Source organism: Pseudophryne corroboree, chromosome 3 (genome assembly GCF_028390025.1).
Source record: "Pseudophryne corroboree isolate aPseCor3 chromosome 3, aPseCor3.hap2, whole genome shotgun sequence".
In the NCBI taxonomy this organism is placed as follows: Eukaryota; Metazoa; Chordata; class Amphibia; order Anura; family Myobatrachidae; genus Pseudophryne; species Pseudophryne corroboree.
In genome coordinates, this window is record NC_086446.1 from 342,009,554 (window position 1) to 342,032,338 (window position 22,785).

The 22,785-nt window shown below is 47.7% G+C and overlaps 1 protein-coding gene across 2 annotated transcripts in view; it reads left to right on the forward strand.

Annotated features, from left to right (window-relative positions):
- Positions 1–242: 242 nt before the first annotated feature.
- MRPL45 (mitochondrial ribosomal protein L45) overlaps positions 243–22,785 on the forward strand; it is a 101,208-nt gene continuing 78,665 nt past the window's right edge. Inside the window, exon 1 of one of the 2 annotated variants that reach the window (XM_063959654.1) lies at positions 243–416. In XM_063959654.1, the coding sequence (XP_063815724.1) occupies positions 324–416 (93 nt within the window). In that variant the 5' untranslated portion in view covers positions 243–323. Of the gene's footprint in view, positions 417–1,470; positions 1,544–22,785 lie in introns of those variants that run through there. The other variant, XM_063959655.1, reaches the window with a different exon arrangement.

The window sequence follows — 22,785 nt, forward strand, 5'->3', positions numbered from 1 at the left end:
TAAGTAGCTAATTGGTTGGTACTTTATTTCTCTCCATTTTTTATCTCTCTCCAAACCTTGATACATCTCCCCCAGAGTGTGAAAATTGCATCTCACATGCGGAAAAACACTGTCATTTCTAGAGACAAAAACGTCCATGAGTAAAGCTTTGGTACCTATTTTAGCTGACCTAAGAAAATACGGCCAGTGCGTTACTATAAATAACATTCACTCCAATACTACGCTGTTACTACAAGACCACATACGGGACGACACACACACAGCAACGTTCGTTCCGAAGCTCCGCCCACCCCTCCCCCGCCAACAGCACCCGGGCTCCGGCTATGACAGTGTTACGTGACTTTTCAACTCCCGGCATTCTATGCGCGCTAAACATGGCGGCCTCCATGAGGGTTGCTAGGGCGCTGGGTGAACCGGTATGTATAGGATTTTTGAGAGAATTTTTTTTATTTTAACTGGCTTAACGAATAAGGACAACATTAAAGTACCAGGGTCTAAAACTTAAGTAGATATCTGGGGATATTAATACATTTGTCAGGAGTTTTGCTGGTGATCTGTCCACTTGTAAATATGTACTTCCATATGTTGGCGATTGTAGTTTGATTACAGTTGGGCATCCCCGCGATGTAAGTGTCAGTGTGTATTTGTGTGTGTAATATAATGTGCTAAACATATTACAGGTTATTACTTTTACAGAGAGGAACGTATACTTCACAATGAGGGTAACGTCAGCTATATCATATATCTTTGACATTGAACGCTGCTGTTTCTTCGGCCAGTCAGGGCATCATGTGACTTACCCAGGGAGGATGCATTTTAGTATCCCAACACGGTTGTGTCTAATGGTTTTTACCCTTGTTTTATTAATTGTCCCGATTTTCTGTGTTTAGTGTACTGTGTTGTTTAGTATGTCCATGGGATACTCTTGCTTGCTTGCAAGAGCACTCCTGAATACTTATGTAAACGGCAGAGTGCCATCTACTGTCTTTAACATAAAACAAATACATTTTGAGGGAAACAGGTTTTGCTTTGCAAAACAATCTCTTAAATGGGGAATGACCAATGATTGAATTACAATTTAATTTTAACATGGCTCGAGAATATTATGTTGTCACATCGTTAGTTTATTCCCATACTCAATCTTTATCTAGATGGATGCCATCTTTACACTCTGCTTCTTCTTGCAGTTCCTTTTTTCTCATATGTGACCAGTGGTGCAAGTGGGCGGGTACGGCGTACCCGTAAGAATTTAGCCGTGGGTACGCCGTACCCACACCGACGGGCCGCCGCTCCTCGCACCGCCGCTGATGTGAGGGAAGGAGAGCGCAGCCTGTGCCTCTCCTTCCCCTCAGTCTCCGGCGGCTGTCATAGTTTAATTCAGCGCCGATCCGTGAGCCAATCAGAGCTCGCGGTGCGAGCTCTGATTGGCTCACGGATCGGCGCTGAATTAAACTGTGAGACACCCGCCGGAGACTGAGGGGAAGGAGAGGCACAGGCTGCGCTCTCCTTCCCTCACACAGGACGGCAGCGGCCAGCGGCAGCGGTGAGCAGGGAAGGAGGGGGGGGGGGGGGGTTATACCTGGCACTGGGGGATATCTGGCACTGGGGGGGCATTTCTATCTGGCACTGGGGGATATCTGGCACTGGGGGGCATATATACCTGGCACTGGGGGATATCTGGCACTGGGGGGCATATATACCTGGCACTGGGGGGCATATATACCTGGCACTGGGGGATATCTGGCACTGGGAGGCATATATACCTGGCACTGGGGGATATCTGGCACTGGGGGGCATATATACCTGGCACTGGGGGGCATATATACCTGGCACTGGGGGATATCTGGCACTGGGGGGCATATATACCTGGCACTGGGGGATATCTGGCACTGGGAGGCATAAAGCCTGGCACTGGGGGATATCTGGCACTGGGGGGCATATATACCTGGCACTGGGGGGCATATATACCTGGCACTGGGGGATATCTGGCACTGGGGGGCATATATACCTGGCACTGGGGGATATCTGGCACAGGGGGGCATGTATACCTGGCACTGGGGGATATCTGGCACAGGGGGGCATGTATACCTGGCACTGGGGGATATCTGGCACAGGGGGGCATGTATACCTGGCACTGGGGGATATCTGGCACTGGGGGGGCATGTATACCTGGCACTGGGGGATATCTGGCACTGGGGGCATATCTGGCACTGTAGGGGCATTTCTGTATCTGGCACGGGGGGCAATGTATATCTGACACAGTGGGGGCATTTGTGTATCTGGCACTGTGGGGCAATGTGTATCTGGCACTGTGGGGCAATGTGTATCTGGCACTGTGGGGCAATGTATATCTGGCACTGTGGGGCAACGTGTATCTGACACTGCGAGGCAACGTATATCTGGCACTCTGGGGGCATTTCTGTATCTGGCACTGTGGGGCAATGTGTATCTGGCACTGTTAGTCAATGTGTATCTGGCACTGTGGGGCAATGTATATCTGTCACTGTGGGGCAATGTGTATCTGACACTGCGAGGCAATGTATATCTGGCACTCTGGGGGCATTTCTGTATCTGGCACTGTGGGGCAATGTGTATCTGGCACTGTGGGGCAATGTATATCTGGCACTGTGGGGCAATGTATATCTGGCACTGTGGGGCAACGTGTATCTGACACTGCGAGGCAACGTATATCTGGCACTCTGGGGGCATTTCTGTATCTGGCACTGTGGGGCAATGTGTATCTGGCACTGTTAGTCAATGTGTATCTGGCACTGTGGGGCAATGTGTATCTGACACTGCGAGGCAATGTATATCTGGCACTCTGGGGGCATTTCTGTATCTGGCACTGTGGGGCAATGTGTATCTGGCACTGTGGGGCAATGTATATCTGGCACTGTGGGGCAATGTATATCTGGCACTGTGGGGCAACGTGTATCTGACACTGCGAGGCAATGTATATCTGGCACTCTGGGGGCATTTCTGTATCTGGCACTGTGGGGCAATGTATATCTGTCACTGTGGGGCAATGTGTATCTGGCACTGTGGGGCAATGTATATCTGGCACTGTGGGGCAACGTGTATCTGGCACTATTGGGGTCATACGTGTATCTGCCCCTCCCCCATATGTGTATCACGCCCCCATTTCCATTGGCCACGCCCCATGTGGCATTTGGCCACACCCATTTTTTTGCGCGCGCGCCTTCGGCGCGCGCACACAGTACCCGTAAGACATTTTTTCTACTTGCACCACTGCATATGTCCCAATGTATTTCTTAGCCCTACTATACACAGAGCTCCTATTGTTTTTTAACCTAAAACCAACTTTGTGATTATGTGTTGTCAGTCAGCTGACTTTTGATTTATCATGCAGCAAAACTAGATTATAACCTATTCTAACTAAACATAGAACAACATTTTAAGGATCTCTAGTTGGAATTCTAGGAAAGTTAGCTTTGAAACCATTTTTTTTTCTTTTTAATCCCTACACATTAACAAGTTTTACCTTCATCTCATGTAATTTTTGCCTTAATTACCCTATCATTTCTGACTCAGTCATAATTTTTTTTACCATTTTTGTAGGCTCCTCACTGGTGAAACGCTCAGGCGTAAACGTCCACTTTGGGGTTTTTTTTTTTTGCAAATGGGCAGTAAAATAAAGGGCCCTACACACTATGCGAGCTGCCCGACGGCGGATACGGGCGACCCGGCGGCGGGGCAGTGACGGGGGGAGTGGAGTTTCTTCACTCACCCCGTCACCCGGCTCCATAGCAGTGCAGGCAAATATGGACGAGATCGTCCATATTGGCCTGCAAGCACAAGCGACGGGGCACCAGCGATGAACGAGCGCGGGGCCACGCATCGTTCATCGTTTCTGCCTCCACACTGAAAGATATGAACGGTATTTCGTTCATTAATGAACAAGATCGTTCATATTTTTCAGTAATATCGCCCAGTATTTTTTAGGGTCTATAACAGTTTAGAGTTTTGCATAAGTTGCACTTGTGACCTCTTGCAACTGGACAGCTGTGCCACTAAATGTGTATACATTATGAACAGTACTGATAAATAGGTACATCTGGCCTCCTAACAGATCTACACTAAACAAAGACAAAAGTGTTTGGACACCCCCATGCAAGCGAAATGGTGTGCTCCTGCATCAGACACTTGTTCGTGAAGGTTTAAAATGGGTAGAGAGGCACTGATTAGATCATTCGCTAACGAAATGCCTTTACCGGAAACTGCTAAGCGAGTTTCAAAATGGGATCAACGAAAGGCTGCTCGATCGGGGATATGAGTGTGAGAAGCATTGCGGATGTTAATAAGGTTCCTAAATCCACTGCGTCTTTTGTCATTGATGTGAGTTTGGTGCTCTGTTGCCTTGCCGGTTAATGATGTGGTATGGTGACCGTGGGCAAACACAGAGTAGCTTGTGCTGTGTGCTTGCTGCCGTGTACCCACTTGTGGGATTATTATTATTATTAGAATTATGACAATTTATGTATAAGGCGCCACAAGTGTTTCACAGCGCCGTACATACAACACACATTAAAACAATAATGCTATACAGAACTAAAACAGAGCACAGGTAACAATTAGCACCACAGTTCTCAGTGCACAATACAGCTGAGATGTCAGGAAGCAAAGAAGTAAACTGCGTACTACTGGCGGCGGGCAGCCATTGGAAGAGATAAACAGTCACGAGCAGGAGGAAATGCAGGTATAGACAGTCACTGAGTAGGAGAGAGCTGTAATTGATGTGCATTGGAAGAGGGCTGTGAGGAAAGAGGGCCCTCCAAGGAGCTTACAATCTAGAGCAGGGGTGGGGAACCTTTGGCCATCCAGCAGTTGTTGAACTACACTGCCCTGCAGTAGTAGAACCTAGTAATGACCCTGGACATTAATGTAAACATTAGTCTTTTTATACACTGGAAACTGTATGGAATACAGTATTAATATGTAACTATATGGATGGTCTCTAGTATAAGCTGTATCAAACATTTTAAATACTATAAATCAGTGATCAGGAAAAGATTATACTTTCCATAATAAATAAAGGAACCAGTACTGCACTTTCTAAGCACACGTTCTCCCACCTCATGGTAAAGCTCCTGTCTCTTCTTCCTGGTAGCTACTCTCTTGTCCAGTGCACTGAATGAGGACTCAGATTCACACACACAGCAAACTTGGTAGAAGAAGCTGCTACCACTGTGCATACTCTTATCCTTAAACTGCATGATGTGGCTGCAGCTCTAGAAATCTTATTGTATACTGTAGCTATTTTTCTCATAATTTGAGCCATTTACCATGAGGATGGGGGTTTTAGTGCAAACCAGCTTAAGCTTGTAAACATGGGCTGAATGTGCCTGTAAAAAAAAAAAAAAAAAAAAAAGTAACCGCCTCCAGTGAAAGCAAAACCCATACTAATAACACTAGTCCTGAACAGTGCAGGTTGGAGTAAAAAGTGTAAATTTAATTAGTGTAGTATGTAAAGCTACATGAATTTGGAACCTGTACTTCCACATGTGGATAAATGTACTAAGGGGGTATTCAGTTTGCTCCGATAATTTCGGAGCTATTTAATTCATTCCACCCCCCCACCCCCCCGGCCCTGGCGTATTCAATTGCAGGGCTTTTTCACTTATTTTTATGGCGTTTTCGCCAATTATTTTTATTATCTTTTATTTATTTGGCGCCACAAGGGTTCTGCACTGCCCAATTACAGAGTACATATGCACATAATCAAAACAGGAAAACAGTGACTTACAGTTGAAGACAATATAGGACAAGAACAGGGTAACTAAGCATAACTACACCAGTAGACGACAGAGATAAGTTTTAAGGTGGCCAAAAAACTGCAGGATTTGGGCAGTTGAGGATAAGGATAAGCACATGAGGGAAGAGGGCCCTACTCGTGAGAGCTTACATTCTAAAGCAGGCCTGGCCAACCTGTGGCTCTCCAGCTGTTGTAAAACTACAAGTCCCATCATGCTTTGCCACAGTTTTGCTATTAGGGAATGCTAAAACTGTGGCAAGGCATGCTGGGATTTGTAGTTTCACAACATCTGGAGAGCCACAGGTTGGCCAGGCCTGTTCTAAAGGATGCCAATGCCTTTTCACTTCTTTTTTTTTTGTAGCGAATAGGCATTGTCGAAAAATGCCTCAATCAGCGAAAACATGGGACATACCCCGGAGTATTCAATTAGGGACGGTTTTTAGCCTAGGCAAAAAAAACCTGCTCTTTTCGCTATTTTTAAGGGCGAATGGGGATTCACCCTATTCAATAGGAGGGCCATTTCTTTGCCTAGGCAAAAAATTTGTCAGGAGCGAAAAACATGTAGATCAGCGAATCCATGTGTTTTCGCACCTGCGCTGGCGAAAACGCGGGCCGTTTTTTCAAATCTGTAGGCATTTTTCACCAAAAGAGAACGTGAAAAGGCATTGGCGAATCTGCCTTTAAAACGGGCGAAAAAGGGCTGAAATTAAATACGCAGGGGGTGCATTCAATAGCTCCGAAATTATCAGAGCTAATTGAAAACCCCCTATGAATGTATAAATCTTCTTTATGATGAATACTAATTTCCAAGTTGTCATCTTTATTGCTGTTCTAATTCCATAGGGATCTTGTCTTCTTTACTCATAAGTAATCCATGGATTAAAAATAATGCAGTACAATAAACTACCTTCTCCCCCGGATCTCAGGGCAGTCAGTAGCATCAATATATGCTGAACGGGTATGTTGATGAAACCGCAATCTTGCACACTATTTTACTCATCGTGTATCTTAAGGTTTGTGCGGCTAATAACACTCACCGTTTTGCTGCCAAAATTTTGTGTGTGCACTTTAAAAGCAGAAACACTAAATGGGGCCCTGGTGTTCATTGATGGGCCTCACAATACATACCTGCCAGACTGGAGAAACACATTATCTTTGTTTCTCTAACGTCCTAGAGGATGCTGGGGACTCCGTAAGGACCATGGGGAATAGACGGGCTCCGCAGGAAACATGGGCACTTTAAGAAAGAATTTAGGTTCTGGTGTGCTCTGGCTCCTCCCTCTATGTCCCTCCTCCAGACCTCAGTTTGAGTCTGTGCCCGGACGAGCTGGGTGCTGTTCAGTGAGCTCTCCTGAGCTTGCTGTAAGAAAGTATTTTGTTAGGTTTTTTTATTTTCTGGGAGCTCTGCTGGCAACAGACTCCCTGCATCGTGGGACTGAGGGGAGAGAAGCAAGCAGCCCTACTCTCTGAAGATAGGTCCTGCTTCTTAGGCTACTGGACACCATTAGCTCCAGAGGGATCGTACACAGGATCTCACCCTCGTCGTCCGATCCCAGAGCCGCGCCGCCGTCCCCCTCGCAGAGCCGGAAGACAGAAGCCGAGTGAGCATAAGAAGCAAGAAGACTTCGAAATCGGCGGCAGAAGACTCCAGTCTTCACTGAGGTAGCGCACAGCACTGCAGCTGTGCGCCATTGCTCCCACACACCTCACATACTCCGGTCACTGTAAGGGTGCAGGGCTCAGGGGGGGTGGGGGGGGCGCCGCCCTGGGCAGCAATTGAGACCTCTTTGGCAAAAGTGTAGCATATATACAGTTGGGCACTGTATATATGTATGAGCCCCCGCCAAGTAAATGTATATTTAAGCGGGACAGAAGCCCGCCGTCGAGGGGGCGGGGGTTTCTTCCTCGGCACACACCAGCGCCATGTTTTTTCTCCACAGCACCGCTGAGAGGAAGCTCCCCAGCCTCTCCCCTGCAGATACACGGTAGAAGAGGGTAAAAAGAGAGGGGGGGGGGCACATAATTAGGCGCAAAAATCAATATAAACAGCTGCTACTGGGTTAACATTAAGTTACTGTGTTATTCCTGGGTTTATAGCGCTGGGGTGTGTGCTGGCATACTCTCTCTCTGTCTCTCCAAAGGGCCTTGTGGGGGAATTGTCTTCAGATGAGCATTCCCTGAGTGTGTGGTGTGTCGGTACGTGTGTGTCGACATGTCTGAGGTAAAAGGCTCCCCTAAGGAGGAGATGGAGCAAATGTGTGTGTGTGAGGGGTGTCTCCGTCGACAACGCCGACACCTGTTTGGATATGTGTAATTAAGTGCTAAGGTGAATTTATTGCACAAAAGATTAGAGAACAGACAGGGAATCTACCCATGTCTGTCCCTATGTCGCAGAGACCTTCAGAGTCTCTCAATGCTCACTATCCAAAATAATAGATACTGATATCGACACAGGGTCTGACTCCAGTGTCGACTACGATAATGCAAAGTTACAGCCAAAAGGGCAGGAAAGTATTCAATATGATTATTGTAATAAAGATGATTTGCATATCACTGATGACTCATCTGTCCCTGACACAAGGGTACACATGTTTAAGGGGAAGAAAGCTGAGGTAAATTTCCCTCCTCTCATGATGAAAAAGAGCGGGAATCTCCAGACAAGAGACTGCAGTTTCCCACAAAGAATTCTCAGGGAGTATCCTTTCCCTACTAGGGCCAGGATACGATGGGAATCTTCCCCTAGGGTGTCACGTTTGCCCAAAAGGTAGCCCTGACTTAACAGCTACCCTCCGGGATCCTGCAGATAGCGTGCACATTCTGGTACACTACTCAGACCGGCGATTCTGTCGGCATGGGTTTATAGCGCTGTAGCAGCGTGGACAGGTACCTTATCAGCAGAGATTGAGACCCTAGTATGTGTATATGTATATGTGTATGTGTGTGTGTGTGTGTGTGTGTGTGTGTATGTGTATATATATATATATATATATATATATATATATTAAAGATGCTGTCTTAAGATATATATATATATATATATATATATATATATATATATATATATTATATTAAACATGCCCAAAGAGACATTAGTCTACTGGGTTCTAGAGTCAACGCTATGTCGATTTCTGCTTGACGTGTCCTGTAGAATATGCAATGGACAGGTGATGCCGACTTAAGAGGCATATGGAAGGCTGAGGATTGTGTGGAGAAGGGATCTCGGACCTGGTCTCCACAGCTATAGCTGGTAATTCTGATCTTTTGCCTTATATTCCTGCACAGCCTAGGAAAGCACGACATTATCAAATGCAGCCTTTCGAACACAAAGAAACAAGAAAGTCCGAGGTGCGTCCTTTCTTGGCAGGGGCAGAGGAAAGAAGCTGCACAACACAGCTAGTTCCCAGGAACAGAAGTCCTCCCCGCCCTCTACAAAATCCACCGGATGTCGCTGGGGCTCCACAGGCGGAGCTAGGCCCGGCGGGGGCACGTCTTCGTAATTTCAGCCACAAGTGGGTTCACCCCCTGTTGGATCCCTGGGCAATAGATATTGTGTCTCAGGGATACAAGCTGGACTTTGAGGAGATGCCCCCCTCACTGACGTCCCTGCCGGCTTCCCCCCACGAGAGGGAAATAGTGTTAACTGCAATTCACAAATTGTATCTTTAACAGGTGGTGGTCAAGGTTCCCCTCCTTCAACAAGGAGGGGGTTATTATTCGACCATGTTGTAGTCCCGAAACCGGACGGTTCGGTCAGACCCATATTGAATTTAAAATCCCTGAACATATACCTGAAAAGGTTCAAGTTCAAGATGGAATCTCTAAGAGCGGTCATCGCAAGCCTGAAAGGGGGAGATTTTATGGTGTCTCTGGACATAAAGGATGCATACCTTCATGTCCCCATTTATCCACCTCATCAGGCGTACCTCAGAATTGCGGTACAGGATTGTCATTACCAATTTCAGACGTTGCCGTTTGGTCTCTCCACGGCCCCAAGAATATTCACGAAGGTAATGGCGGAAATTATGGTGCTCCTGCGGAAGCAAGGTGTCACAATTATCCCGTACTTGGACGATCTCCTCCATAAAAGCGAGATCAAGAGAGCAGTTGCTGAACAGCGTATCACTTTCTTTGGAAGTGTAACGGCAACACGGCTGGATTCTATATATTCCAAAGTCGCAGTTGGTTCCGACGTCTCATCTGCCTTTCCTAGGCATGATCCTAGACACAGACCAGAAAAGGGTTTATCTCCCGATAGAGAGAGCTCAGGAGCTCATGACACTGGTCAGGAATTTATTAAAACCAAAACAGGTGTCAGTGCATCACTGCACTCGAGTCCTGGGAAGGATGGTGGCATCATACGAGGCCATTCCCTTCGGCAGGTTCCATGAGAGGACCTTCCAATGGGACTTACTGGACAAGTGGTCCGGATCACATCTTCAGATCCATCGGTTAATCACCCTGTCCCCCAGGGCCAGGGTGTCACTCCTGTGGTGGCTGCAGAGTTCTCACCTTCTAGAGGGACGCAGATTCGGAATTCAGGACTGGGTCCTGGTGACTACGGACGCTAGCCTCCGAGGGTGGGGAGCAGTCACACAGGGAAGAAATTTCCAAGGTCTGTGGTCAAGTCAAGAGACTTGCCTTCACATCAGCATCCTGGAACTAAGGGCCGTATACAACGCCCTACGTCAAGCGGAGCACTTTCTTCGCGACCAACCGGTTCTGATTCAGTCAGACAACATCACCGCAGTGGCTCAGGTGAACCGCCAAGGCGGCACAAGGAGCAGAGTGGCGGGGGCAGAAGCCACCAGAATTCTTCGCTGGGGCGGAGAATCAAGTAAGCTCTGTCAGCAGTGTTCATCCCGGGAGTGGACAACTGGGAAGCAGACTTCCTCAACAGACACGACCTCCACCTGGGAGAGGGGGGACTTCATAAGAAAGTCTTCACACAGATCACATATTGGTGGGAGCTGCCACAGGTGGACATGATGGCATCCCGCCTCAACAAAAAACTACAGAGGTATTGCGCCAGGTCAAGAGACTCTCAAGCAATAGCGGTAGACGCCCTGGTGACACCGTGGGTGTTCCAGTCGGTCTATGTATTTCCTCCTCTTCCTCTCATAGAGGATAATAAGAAAAGGAGGAGTGAGAACAATCCTCATTGTTCCAGATTGGCCACGAAGGACCTGGTATCCAAATCTGTGAGAAATGCTCACAGAGGACCTGTGACCTCTTCCTCTAAGACAGGACCTGTCTGTTCCAAGTCTTACCGCGGCTGCGTTTGACGTCATGGCGGTTGAACGCCGGATCCTAGCAGAAAAGGGCAATCCGGACGAGGTCATTGGACGTGACAGCTAATCTTTATCACCGTATATGGCGAAAATATGTTTCTTGGGCGAGGCCAGGAATGATCCTACAGAGGTATTCCAGCTGGGCCGTTTCCTTCACTTCCTACAGTCAGGAGTGAATTTGGGCCTAAAATTGGGCTCCATTAAGGTCCAGATTTCGGCCCTATCCATTTTCTTGCAAAAAGAGTTGGCTTCTCTACCAGAAGTTCAGACGTTTGTAAAGGGAGTGCTGCATATTCAGCCTCCTTTTGTGCCTCCAGTGGCACCTTGGGATCTTAACGTGGTGTTGAGTTTCCTGAAATCACACTGGTTTGAACCACTTAAAACGGTGGAGTTAAAATATCTCACGTGGAAGGTGGTCATGCTATTAGCCTTGACTTCGGCTAGGCGTGTGTCAGAATTAGCGGCTTTGTCACATAAAAGCCCCTATCTGGTTTTCCATATGGATAGAGCAGAATTGCGGACCTGTCCACAATTTCTGCCAAAAGTGGTGTCATCTTTTCATATGAACCAACCTATTGTGGTGCCTGTGGCTACTCGTGACTTGGAGGATTCCGAGTTACTGGATGTGGTCAGGGCTTTGAAGGTTTATGTAGCCAGAACGGCTAGAGTCAGGAAAACGGAGTCGCTGTTTATTCAACTATGCCGAGCTGCTATTTGGTCAGGTTCAAACACTTTTGCAAAGTTCTACAAGTTTGATACCCTGGCTGATGAGGACCTATTGTTTGCTCAATCGGTGCTGCAGAGTCATCCGCACTCTCCCGCCCGTTTTGGGAGCTTTGGTATAATCCCCATGGTCCTTACGGAGTCCCCAGCATCCACTAGGACGTTAGAGAAAATAAGATTTTACTTACCGGTAAATCTATTTCTCGTAGTCCGTAGTGGATGCTGGGCGCCCGTCCCAAGTGCGGACTTCTTCTGGAATACTTGTATATAGTTATTGCTGCAAAAAGGGTTATGTTATTGTTGCATCAGGGTTGAACTGATGCTCTGTTGTTGTTCATACTGTTGACTGGGTAAGGTTATCACAAGTTATACGGTGTGATTGGTGTGGCTGGTATGTATCTTGCCCTGGATTACCAAAATCCTTTCCTTGTACTGTCAGCTCTTCCGGATACAGTTTCTCTAACTGAGGTCTGGAGGAGGGACATAGAGGGAGGAGCCAGAGCACACCAGAATCTAAATTCTTTCTTAAAGTGCCCATGTCTCTTGCGGAGCCCGTCTATTCCCCATGGTCCTTACGGAGTCCCCAGCATCCACTACGGACTACGAGAAATAGATTTACCGGTAAGTAAAATCTTATTTTTTGCACTGTATGTGCTCAGAGGTCTGAGAAAAGTAAGAGGGGAGACTTTTTATTTATTTTAAACGTTGATATATATAGTAGTTGTGTACATACAGTATAAAGTTATTGTCCTCATAGGTGTCTGTAGAGAGGTACATAAATGTACTAAGCAACACGTGGATGGGTGTAGATAGAAAGTTTCATATTTGTCAGCATGTAAGTGAAGTAAATAATTGTATTACTTCAGTCTCATTGATAAGGTTTTTGTTTTCTCAACATAAATCACTCTGTTTTACAGTAAGAAAACACTAAGGTGCACATTTAGAGTTGCATGTAAATGCAGGTTGTGCTTACTGTCCCTTTCTCAAAATAGACTAATTTTGCGCTATTGGTTCCTTGTGCTTAACAGCAGGGACATGCAGTCAGGGGAGGCAGTGCCTCCGCTGTCATTAATGATTAAAATAATAGAAAGAAGATACTTATGACACATATTCTGTGTCATAAGTATCTGCTTTATATTACTCTAATCATTATTACTCTGTAAATGGGTTTGGGAGACACCGATCGTGGTGCCTCCCGTTGTCAATGGGAAAGGTGTGGGAGCATGGGACGGGCACAGGTGGGGCCAAGCCATGGGCAGTAAAAGCCCATTGAAAATACATTGGAAAGCGCACCATTAGAAGTGCTGCTTTCATACAGGGACGTGCTTTCAACCCATGAAAGCATGCCCCTGTTAGTGAGGCCACAGTGATTGGCCAGCGGATCCGTCACTGGATCCGCTGTCATCACGGTGTGGATGCGGTGGAGGTGCGGGCTTCGGGGCGCAGCGGAGGTGATAGTATTAGCGGCAGGCAGGGATCCGAGATCCCGGCCTGCCATTCTGCAGAGTTTAGCAGCGGGGTGGTACCATTTTCAAAAATGGTGCCTCAGTGTAATTTTTGAAATTCAAGATGGCCACAGCGAGCCAATCAAGGCTCGCCGCATCATCGCCCCGCCCCCTCCAGCTGACTTATATGAGGCGGCGTCAGTCCGGCGGCGGAGGAGGAGCAGTGAAGAGTTCCTGTAGAAAGAAGACGCAGTGGAAGTCCTGGATGGGCGGCAGCTTAACAGCCGCCGCCCAGCAGGTGAAGACGCAGGAAGCCCTGGGAAGGTGGCGGCCGTGCAAAAGAGCTTAAAGGCCGCCGCCCCCAGGTGAAGACCCTGACTAATAAAACTTTTTTTTTAGGACAGTGTGGTTTGTTTTAATATTTTCTTTACAGGTGCCAGCGGACCCTTTATGTCCGGGCATGCTGGCACTTGTGGTTCTCCAAGTGCCAGCATGCTGGGGCAGGCTTGCTGGCGCCTGTAGGCCACTTGTAAAGAACAATATTAGCATACAATGAACCCCGCACCCACCGCCACCAGGGGTGCGGGGCATAGCACTGGGCTATCAGCCCAGTGCTGGTTGTTGCTCGGGAGGGGGGGGGGGGACATTATTATTTTTTTAGGTCCCCACTTTGCGAGAAATTCCAGCCCTGGGCTGACTGGCTTGGGGGCTGATTAATGTTATGGCAGGGGACCCCACACTGAGTGTCTCCCCTGCTATGGCATTATCCCCCCTGGCTGGTTCTGCATGGTGCTGGATTTAGTGTGGGGTCTACACTTTTTTTTTTTTTTTGTCCCCTGGAGGAAGGGGGGTAGGGGCGGGGGGTTGAGGGAATTATCTGCCAGTGCCTCCCCAGCCACTGACCTCACCGCACGTCACTGCTTAACAGAGACTGAAGGGTATGTGTCAGTGTGGCCTGTGTGAATGCGTTCCGTGCTGAACACAAGAGACTGATTTGCGCACCTGTTAGAGGGTGGATCATTGGCAGGCGCTTGAACCCTGGTGCAGACTGCTCACTGAATCATGATGATGAAAATGACAAGTGCCAGCCACTTCTGATTAGCAGAAAACCTCTCAGTCTCTCCCATTGATACTATTAGTAGTGTGGCTACTGCAATCTGGTATGTGCAATTGGTCCACAGCAAGCAGATTATCCTATGATCTTTTAAAGGGGAAGAAACGGGTGTTTGTACACTTAGTACTTTCTTTTTGTGATTGCATCTGTTTTAATTTATTTCTCGTGGTAAATCCAAATTTATTAACAACACTGTCAAGACATAAGACCCACTATTATTGGGTAAGAATTGTGCTCTCTGAATGTAAAAATATGCTACTCCCAGTGTTAAGTAAACCAATGCATAAGTTACGCTTTGTGAACTGCACTCATCTTGCATTGCCCCCAGTTATACCAGCTAAGCAAAATGCACCATATTTGGGTGTCACATTATACGCTTGCAATTTCGAAGCAAATTCCGGCCACCTCTCATGAGCCCCGTTGTGGGGTCATTTTTTCCTGCCTTTTCCTTCTTTTTATTTTTTGTTTTTGTTTTCTATTTCTGCTTTTCTGCTAAATGTGTTTGTCAATACTATGTCAACAACAATCACATGGCATGATATAGAGCAGAGTGGCATGGCATGATGTAGAGCAGAGTTTACCAACCACGGCCCTCAAGGCACACTAATGTTGGGTACAGACTGGCCGATAGATCGGCTGTTCAATTGAAAGGCCGATATATATTGCTGGTCTGTCGGCCAGTGTATACCAGGGATATGTCTGTGAATGACTTCACAGACATAGCGCATCAGCTGTACATCACAGACTGTGTGTCCGGGCAGTCAGCCGACCGCCCGTACACTTGCTGCACAAGTCAGCAGTGAATGACTGCACAACTGAGCTGGCGCATGTAAATGCCTGCCCAGTTTGTGACATCATTCATGACGGTTCGGACATTGTGTATGCAGAACACACTGCCTGGTCCGTCTGTAGCTATATCTGCAGATCAGTCGATTTACAGATATATCTGTAAGTGTGTACCCAGCATAACGCTCCAGGTTTTAGTGATATCAATGCTTGAGCACAGATGATTAAATCAAAATAACTCGGGTACTTATTAAGTCACCTGTGATAAAGTATGGCTGTCCTTAAAACCTGGACTAATAGAGAGGCTTAAAAATTTCCTCCTTTTTGTTATATTGCATAGGAATATCCGTCCACCCTATTCCATTATGTATGTGGTGGGAGGGCTCAGACTCAGAGCACCACTGTCTCAGGAACAAGCTTAAATGTTAACAAGCAAAAGTTTCACTATAGAAAAACTGAATTTTTGGAAGACACTCTCTAACATGATCTCATTTCTTTAAACAGTTAAACTTTTTTCTTCTTCGGGGTCCATGCATGGTTTCCACAGGGATACCCTTGGGTATGATCTGGTGGAGTCCAGGACTGGCACCAAACAGTAAAGCTTTGTGATGCTCCCAGGTTGCAATGGGCTTTTCTGCCTTCATTACCCTCCCCCATGCTCAAGCATATCAGTTTTTTTTCGGTGCCAGCATGGAGCTGCTTACACTGAACAAGGGCTGCACACTGCAGCCCAAGCTTTTATTTTATTCTTTAACATTTTTCTTTTTCTCTTACGTCCAAGAGGATGCTGGGGTTCCATTTAGTACCATGGGGTATAGACTGGTCCTTTGGGAGCCACTGGCACTTTAAGAGTTTAATTGTGTGGGCTGGCTCCTCCTTCTATGCCCTTCCTACCAGACTCTGTTTAGAAAATGTGCCCGGAGGAGCCGGTCACAGCTAGGGGAGCACCTAGGAGTTTTCTTAGTTTTATTGTTTTCTAGAGTTTGTTATTTTACAGGCAGGCTGCTGGCAACAGCCTCTCTGCTTCGTGGGACTTAGGGGGGGAGTAGTGTCCAACCCAGAGAGGTTAATGGCCACTATCTCCGCCGACAGGACACTGAGCTCCTGAAGGTGATGATCGTTAGCCGCCTGAGGCGACCGCTCACTCCCGCAGCTGCCGCCACCCCCTAACAGAGCCAGAAGAAGGAAGAGTGGTGAATTTGACACCGGAGTCCCGGTAAGCGGGTCCCCGGTGAGAATGGTGGGACAGGCTGCGCTCCGGAAGGCTCAGCGGCACACTGTGTATGGCGCTGTGAGGGGCGTTCTGGGCCAGCGCGATACCCTACACTGGTCAAACAAGCTTTCAAGGTCTAACCCACTGTTTGCTGCAAAAATTACCTCAGTCCAGTATAATCTCTAAGTGCGGGAAGATGTGCCATTACAGGGGGCGGAGTTTCTCAGAGCGGATCCAGCACTAACCAGCGCCATTTTCTCCCTGCAGACACACGCTGACAGGGAATGCTGTCCTCCACATAACTACGCTGAGTTAAAAGGTGTTATAAAAGGGGGGAGTGATATTATGTTCTAGCTACCCTGTTAAGGTTACGCTAGTCAGCGGGGTTTTTATCTTTATAAAAGCCTATAAGGGCGTGCTTTGGCTGGCTTCTTGTGCTCTTTGACTCTCTGAAGATATTCTGGGGGGAAACTGTTGACATTTTCCTGTGTATGTGCAATCCACTTTACCATATTTTAAGGGACTTGGTCCTGTACTGCAGAATGTATATCTTCTCCTGGGGAGTCTATACCATGCCCAAAACTATACAGATTCTCAGGCTTCGGTGGCAGTTCCCCCGGGGTGGCCTCCATAAGGTGTACTTTGATTAATATATTTTAAAATATATCCCACACTGGGAAGAAGCCGCAGTTTTGAGTAGTCTGGGATTTCAAATCACACTGCTGTGCCTCTCACCCAAACTCCGTACCATAGAAGGCGTACATTTGCCCATATAATGCATATATATGAGGGCTTCCAACATATGTTTGAGGCTATTAGGGATGAGGAATATTATTATGTGTATATAATGAATGCCTTCCCACTGTGTAGGGCGTTAAACTCCTTATTTGGAAAAACCTGAATACACCCAGAGTTATTATCCACATCCCTACAGAGCAGGGGTGGCCAATCAGTCATCGACAAAGAGCCAAGAAAAATCTTTGGGCATGCCAAAGAGCTGACACCATGTGCACGCCAAAGGCACGTGTGCAAAAATGGGGCGTGGTCTTGTGTCCGCTAGGCCACGCCCATTATAAAATACATTGAAAAAGCCAGGTCGAAAAATAAAATACATAGAAAGGGACAAATCCACATAAAATTAATTTTAAAAGCCACATCCAAAAAAAATACATTTAAAAGCAAGATTAACATAATACACTTCAGTTCCTCCATGTGTCACTCCAGCCCCCCATGCCATTGTAGTAGCCCTTCATGTGTCCAGCAGCCTCTGCCACATGTATCCAGTTGCCCCTGCTCCAAACCCGAGGTGGTCCATGCTGAGGTAGCTGTAGTCCCCCTTTGCTTGCCAGTGGGTTCTCACCTAGTATCCCGCTCCCTCAGTCCACTTAGTGACGCTGGCACTGCGTGCCTGGCTGGAGCACAGTAGTTTCTGGATCTTTTGCGGTCACCTGACCTCAAGTGTCAGGAGCCGCATCTGAATAAGGAAAGAGCCGCATGCGGCTCAAGAGCCACTGGTTGGCCACCGCTGCTATAGTGTCTAAATTGTCAAATATGGTTGTCTTACCTGTCCTGGTACAACCTCCATAAAGCCTGATCACCTATTGAGACTAATCTCTAATATTGTACACTGCTGCAGGTGTGACTCGGAGACCCACTTTTGCATACATCTCTGGGGCTATTGTAACATGGTCAGGCTCCTTACTTGATGATTTAGATTCTATGTGTAGAAGTGACTTGTACTTGTTTCTATGTCACATACAGGATTCTACAGGCTTCACGGCTAGACGCCATGAAGGAGATTGACCTGCATAACGCAGGTACCACTGCTCTGGTAGTTTCGACACGCAGGGGACGGTGGCTACACCAATGGACTGCGGATACAGAATCCGAGTAAGGTATGACAGGTCCGCCCTTCACAGGTAAGATCCTGTTGGGACACACGGGATACGTGATTATCCATGTCAACTGCGGGTAAGTCGGTATGTCTTCCTTCCGCAGCTGCACAGACCAGGAAATTATATCCTACACCTACACTGCAATTCTTTCGAATATGATTCCACATATTCCTCCACTTCCTTTAGAGGACGTTGGTGAAATCCAGAAAACCTGCGCCACGAGGTTCCCAGGGACGGATTTCAAATTCGTCCTTTTTCAAACCCTTTGGTTTGTCGGTGGACCTCACTGCCTGGGGATCAGGCAGGTGGGAGCGAGACTAAAGAGATTCAGTAACACATCTAGGCAATATCCTGCCTAGACCCCTGGAAACAGTTGGGTTGCCCAGGGGTGCAGACTAGAATTTCTAGTATTCCCGCCTCACAGATTATTCAGATCAGGCTTACTAGCTTCTCGGGCAGAAAGTGCACTACTGCTGGAAGCTCTCATAACATTTGTCAAACTAATGTCATTATTCCAGTTCCACCTCATTTACGTAATGACCCCAGGTTACTATTCAAACCTGGGGTCATTGATTCCTTACTGGTGGGTGTTTAATTCAGGATGGAGTCTGGGAGTGGTGACCTCTGCTCGAGATGTAGAGGAATTCCTGGTATCCCGGGATATCAGGGGTGCGTACCTTCACATTCCAATCTGGCCGCCTCTCTAGGCCTATCTAAGGTTGCACTACAACTATGTCACTTCCAGTTCCAAACACTGAACTTGGCTTATACGAAACACCGGGGGTGTTCATCAGGGACATGGCAGCCTTTATGCTCCTGCTCCACAAACCAGAAGTGGACATAATTCCATATCTGGGCGACCTTAACATCCGCCAGGGAGATGTTGTTACGGAGTGTTGCTCTCTCAAATCAATCCCGGGATCTTGGGTGGATCCTGAAGCTTCCAGTTTCGCATTTGAAGCCGATAAGGAGGCATTCCTTCCTGAGGATGATTCTCGACACGGAAGTGCAGAGGGTGTTTCTACCGGTGCAGAAAGCGTTGGTGATCCAATCAATGGTCCAGGATGTCTTGATACCAGCCCGGAAATCGGTTCATCAGTGCTTTCACCTTCTGGGGAAGATGGTTGCCTCCTAAGAGGCTCGACAGTACAGAAGATTCCTTGCACGGTCTTTCCCACTGGATCTCCTGGTCTTATGGTCAGGATCTCCTCTTCACATGCACCAGCGGATACGCCTGTCGCCGAAAGCCAGAATTTCACTCCCTGGTGGCTGCAATCTTCTCACCTACTCGAGGGACGCAGGTTCGGGATTCAGAATTGGATTCATCTAACCGCTGATGCAAGTCTCAGGGGGTGGGAAGCAGTCGCTCAGGGGGAAAACTTCTAAGGGAAGCGGTCAGTTCGGGAATCTCTCCTTCTAATGAATTGTATGCGACTTGTGCTAGTTCTGCTGCATACTTTCAATCTTTCTCTCTTTTCTCTCTGAGTAACCCTTGAAAACTGGTGTGATTATGGTTACATTTGCCACACTGTACTATATATATTGTAATTTGTGTGCACACTTTGGGGGTCCTTCCGACCCGATCGCATGCTGCGCTTCCTCGCAGCCGTGCGATCGGGTCGGAACTGCGAATGCGCGGCGGCCGCATTGTGCAGGCGCGTCGTTGCCCGGTGATGGCCGTCGCCAGGCAGCAACGCTGCTAGCTAGGAAAGCGGTCGCCGCAGCGACCGCAAGAAGATTGACAGGAGGAAGGCAGAACAGGGTGGCAACTCACCATTTTCGGGGAGTGGCGAGTCCAACGCAGGCGTGTCCAGGAGTTTGGAGGGCGGATGTCTGACATCAATTCCGGGACATGCATCGCTGGATCGATCGCACAGGGTAAGTAACGCTAACCCTGGTCGTCTTTTACAGGAAACTTTTTTTTTTTTTTTGCATAGCAGGGCTGCACAAGCGTTGGCAGCCCTGCTATGCAGAAATACACTCCCCCATAGACGGCATCTAGTTGATCGTACGGGCAGCAAAAAGTTGCTACGTACGATCAACTTGGAATGACCCTCTTTGTCACATACTACTCTTGTTACACGCTGCACATTGCCATATTTGTGTGTGCACAATAATTCTGTTATGTCTAACAAAGCTAAGACCAAGCAGTCAGCGGCTTCTACAATTGTAGCATGTAAAACCTGTAACAGAGGTTTTACCTCAGGAATTGTCGCAGAATGGTCAGTGCATGACATGTCTGGTGCCTGCCAGCACCTAAGCCCCTCCAGCACTTGTACAAGAACCCCCATGGGCATCTTTTACTACATTGCTGACTAAGGGCCTAATGCAGACCTGACCACAGCAGCAAATTTGTTAGCTAATGGGCAAAACCATGTGCACTGCAGGTGGGGCAGATATAACATGTGCAGCGATATTTGGGTGGGGTGTATTCAAACTGAAATCTAAATTGCAGTGTAAAAATAAAGCAGCCAGTATTTACCCTGCACAGAAACAATATAACCCACCCAAATCTAACTCTCTGCACATGTTATATCTGCCCCCCCAGCAGTGCACTTACCCATTAGCTAACAAATTTGCTGCTGTGATCAGATCTGAATTAGGCCCTAAGATTGTTGACCATATTGGTACCCCAACCACTGCACCCGTTACTCCCCAATGGCTATACCACAACCACTGCATCCCTCAATGGCTCCCTCTATTGGATTTCCAGATTCATTACAGCCTGTTTATCAGATACTCCTTCTCTAGCTCTATACAGAGCTTGGCAGCATGCTCGGCTGCTTTTCAAAACGTGATGCACATTGTCTGCACCCTCTACTTTTTTTTTTTTTTGCAAATAGTTTTTATTGAATAGTTTTCAGTTATGCAACATACAGTGGATGCAACATGCGACAAAATCTCAAAACAGAATATCACATATAAAAATAGCATCAAATAGACCTTTTACAGAAAAACCCGGTTTTTACATAGAATGATTATACCACATATATAGCATGTTACATCAAAAGAAAGCGCTAGAAGCACTGAGGGTGGGATAAATTGTAAAGCACACTGGAATATGCTGCGCTATGTATGAAACTAAATAAATAAAAAGAAACTCAAAAGAGGGAGAGAGAAAGAAAGCCTCACAGCCCCTAGATCTATAACAAAATTACCAGGGGATTGCATAAAAAAGCCCCTGAGATTCACCACACCTCCTAATGCAGGGATTTATAGTGATCTGATTCTTTATATACCAGCCAAGGATACCAAGTTGCAGCAAAGGCCCGATGTTTGATAGCTAGGGAAGAAACGGGGTCATTCATGGCGAAAGATCTACACGTGTTAACCACTCAGACAAAGTAGTGCACCCTCTACTTGTAAGCGGCCTGTGCCTTCCTCAAAATCTATCCCCCCCTCCCTCCCCCCCGTTTCAGAGGAATCATTAGCTACTGCTGAGCAGGCTGAGGTTTCAGACGCTGAATCCCTCTCGGGAGGAGGAGGCCACACCTAAATTTCATGTGGCTGCTGTAATTAGGGCAGTGAAGTTATCACTTTATCTAGAAGATGCTAACCCACCCTCTATTACTAAAGACCCTCTGCGTAAATGGCACAAAGTAGTTTTAGCAGAGTTTCCTCACTCGGAACACTTCACAGAAGCTATGAGCGAGGCATGGGAAAACTCCTACGAAGAAATTTACAGTCCCTAAGAAGCTTGGCTCCTTTTATCCGCTACCACCAGCTGTACAAAGTGGGAGATTCCACCTACGGAGGATGCTCATGTGACACATTTAATTAAAAGTTCAATACTCCCTATCCTTACTGCATCTTCCTTTAGGGATTTGCCGGATAGGCAGTTGCACATATGTCTCAAATATGTGTACTCCCTCCCAGGAGCAACGGCTAGACCAGCTACTGCTACAGCCTTCGTGGCTCAGGCCATAGAGCAGGGGTGGGGAACCTCCGGCCCGCGGGCCGAATAAGGCCTGCAAAGCCATTTGTTCCGGCACACCTGCTTGTGTCAGTGAGACACGCCGTCCCTCAGTCTGGCGGCGGCGTGTCTCAGCTGTCAGGGCAGGGAGGAGAGCGCAGCTACATGTCCGGCGGCATGTCAGATCTCAAACCAGCCGCTGGTTCGTGAGCCAATCAGGAGCCGCCACTGCTGGTCCGTGAGCTCTGATTAACCCACGAACCGGCGGCTGGTTTGAGGTCCTACACACCACCGACCGACATAGCCGCGCTCTCCTCCATGCCCTGACACCCGAGACACGCCGCCAGATGGAGCAGCAGCGGTGAGCAGCAAAGTGGGGGGGAGGGGGGTGGCACCGTGGGGGCACTTGTGGATCTGGCACCGTGGGGGCACTTGTGGATCTGGCACCGTGGGGGCACTTGTGGATCTGGCACCGTGGGGGCATTTGTGGATCTCGCACTGCACTGACACACTGACGTGGATCTGGCACTGCACTATTGGGGGCATATGTGTATCATGTCCCATTCTCTGCTGCGGGGTACACTGGGCTCCACAAGGATTCACATCGGGGGGGGGGGGGGGGCTTGGGGGGTAGA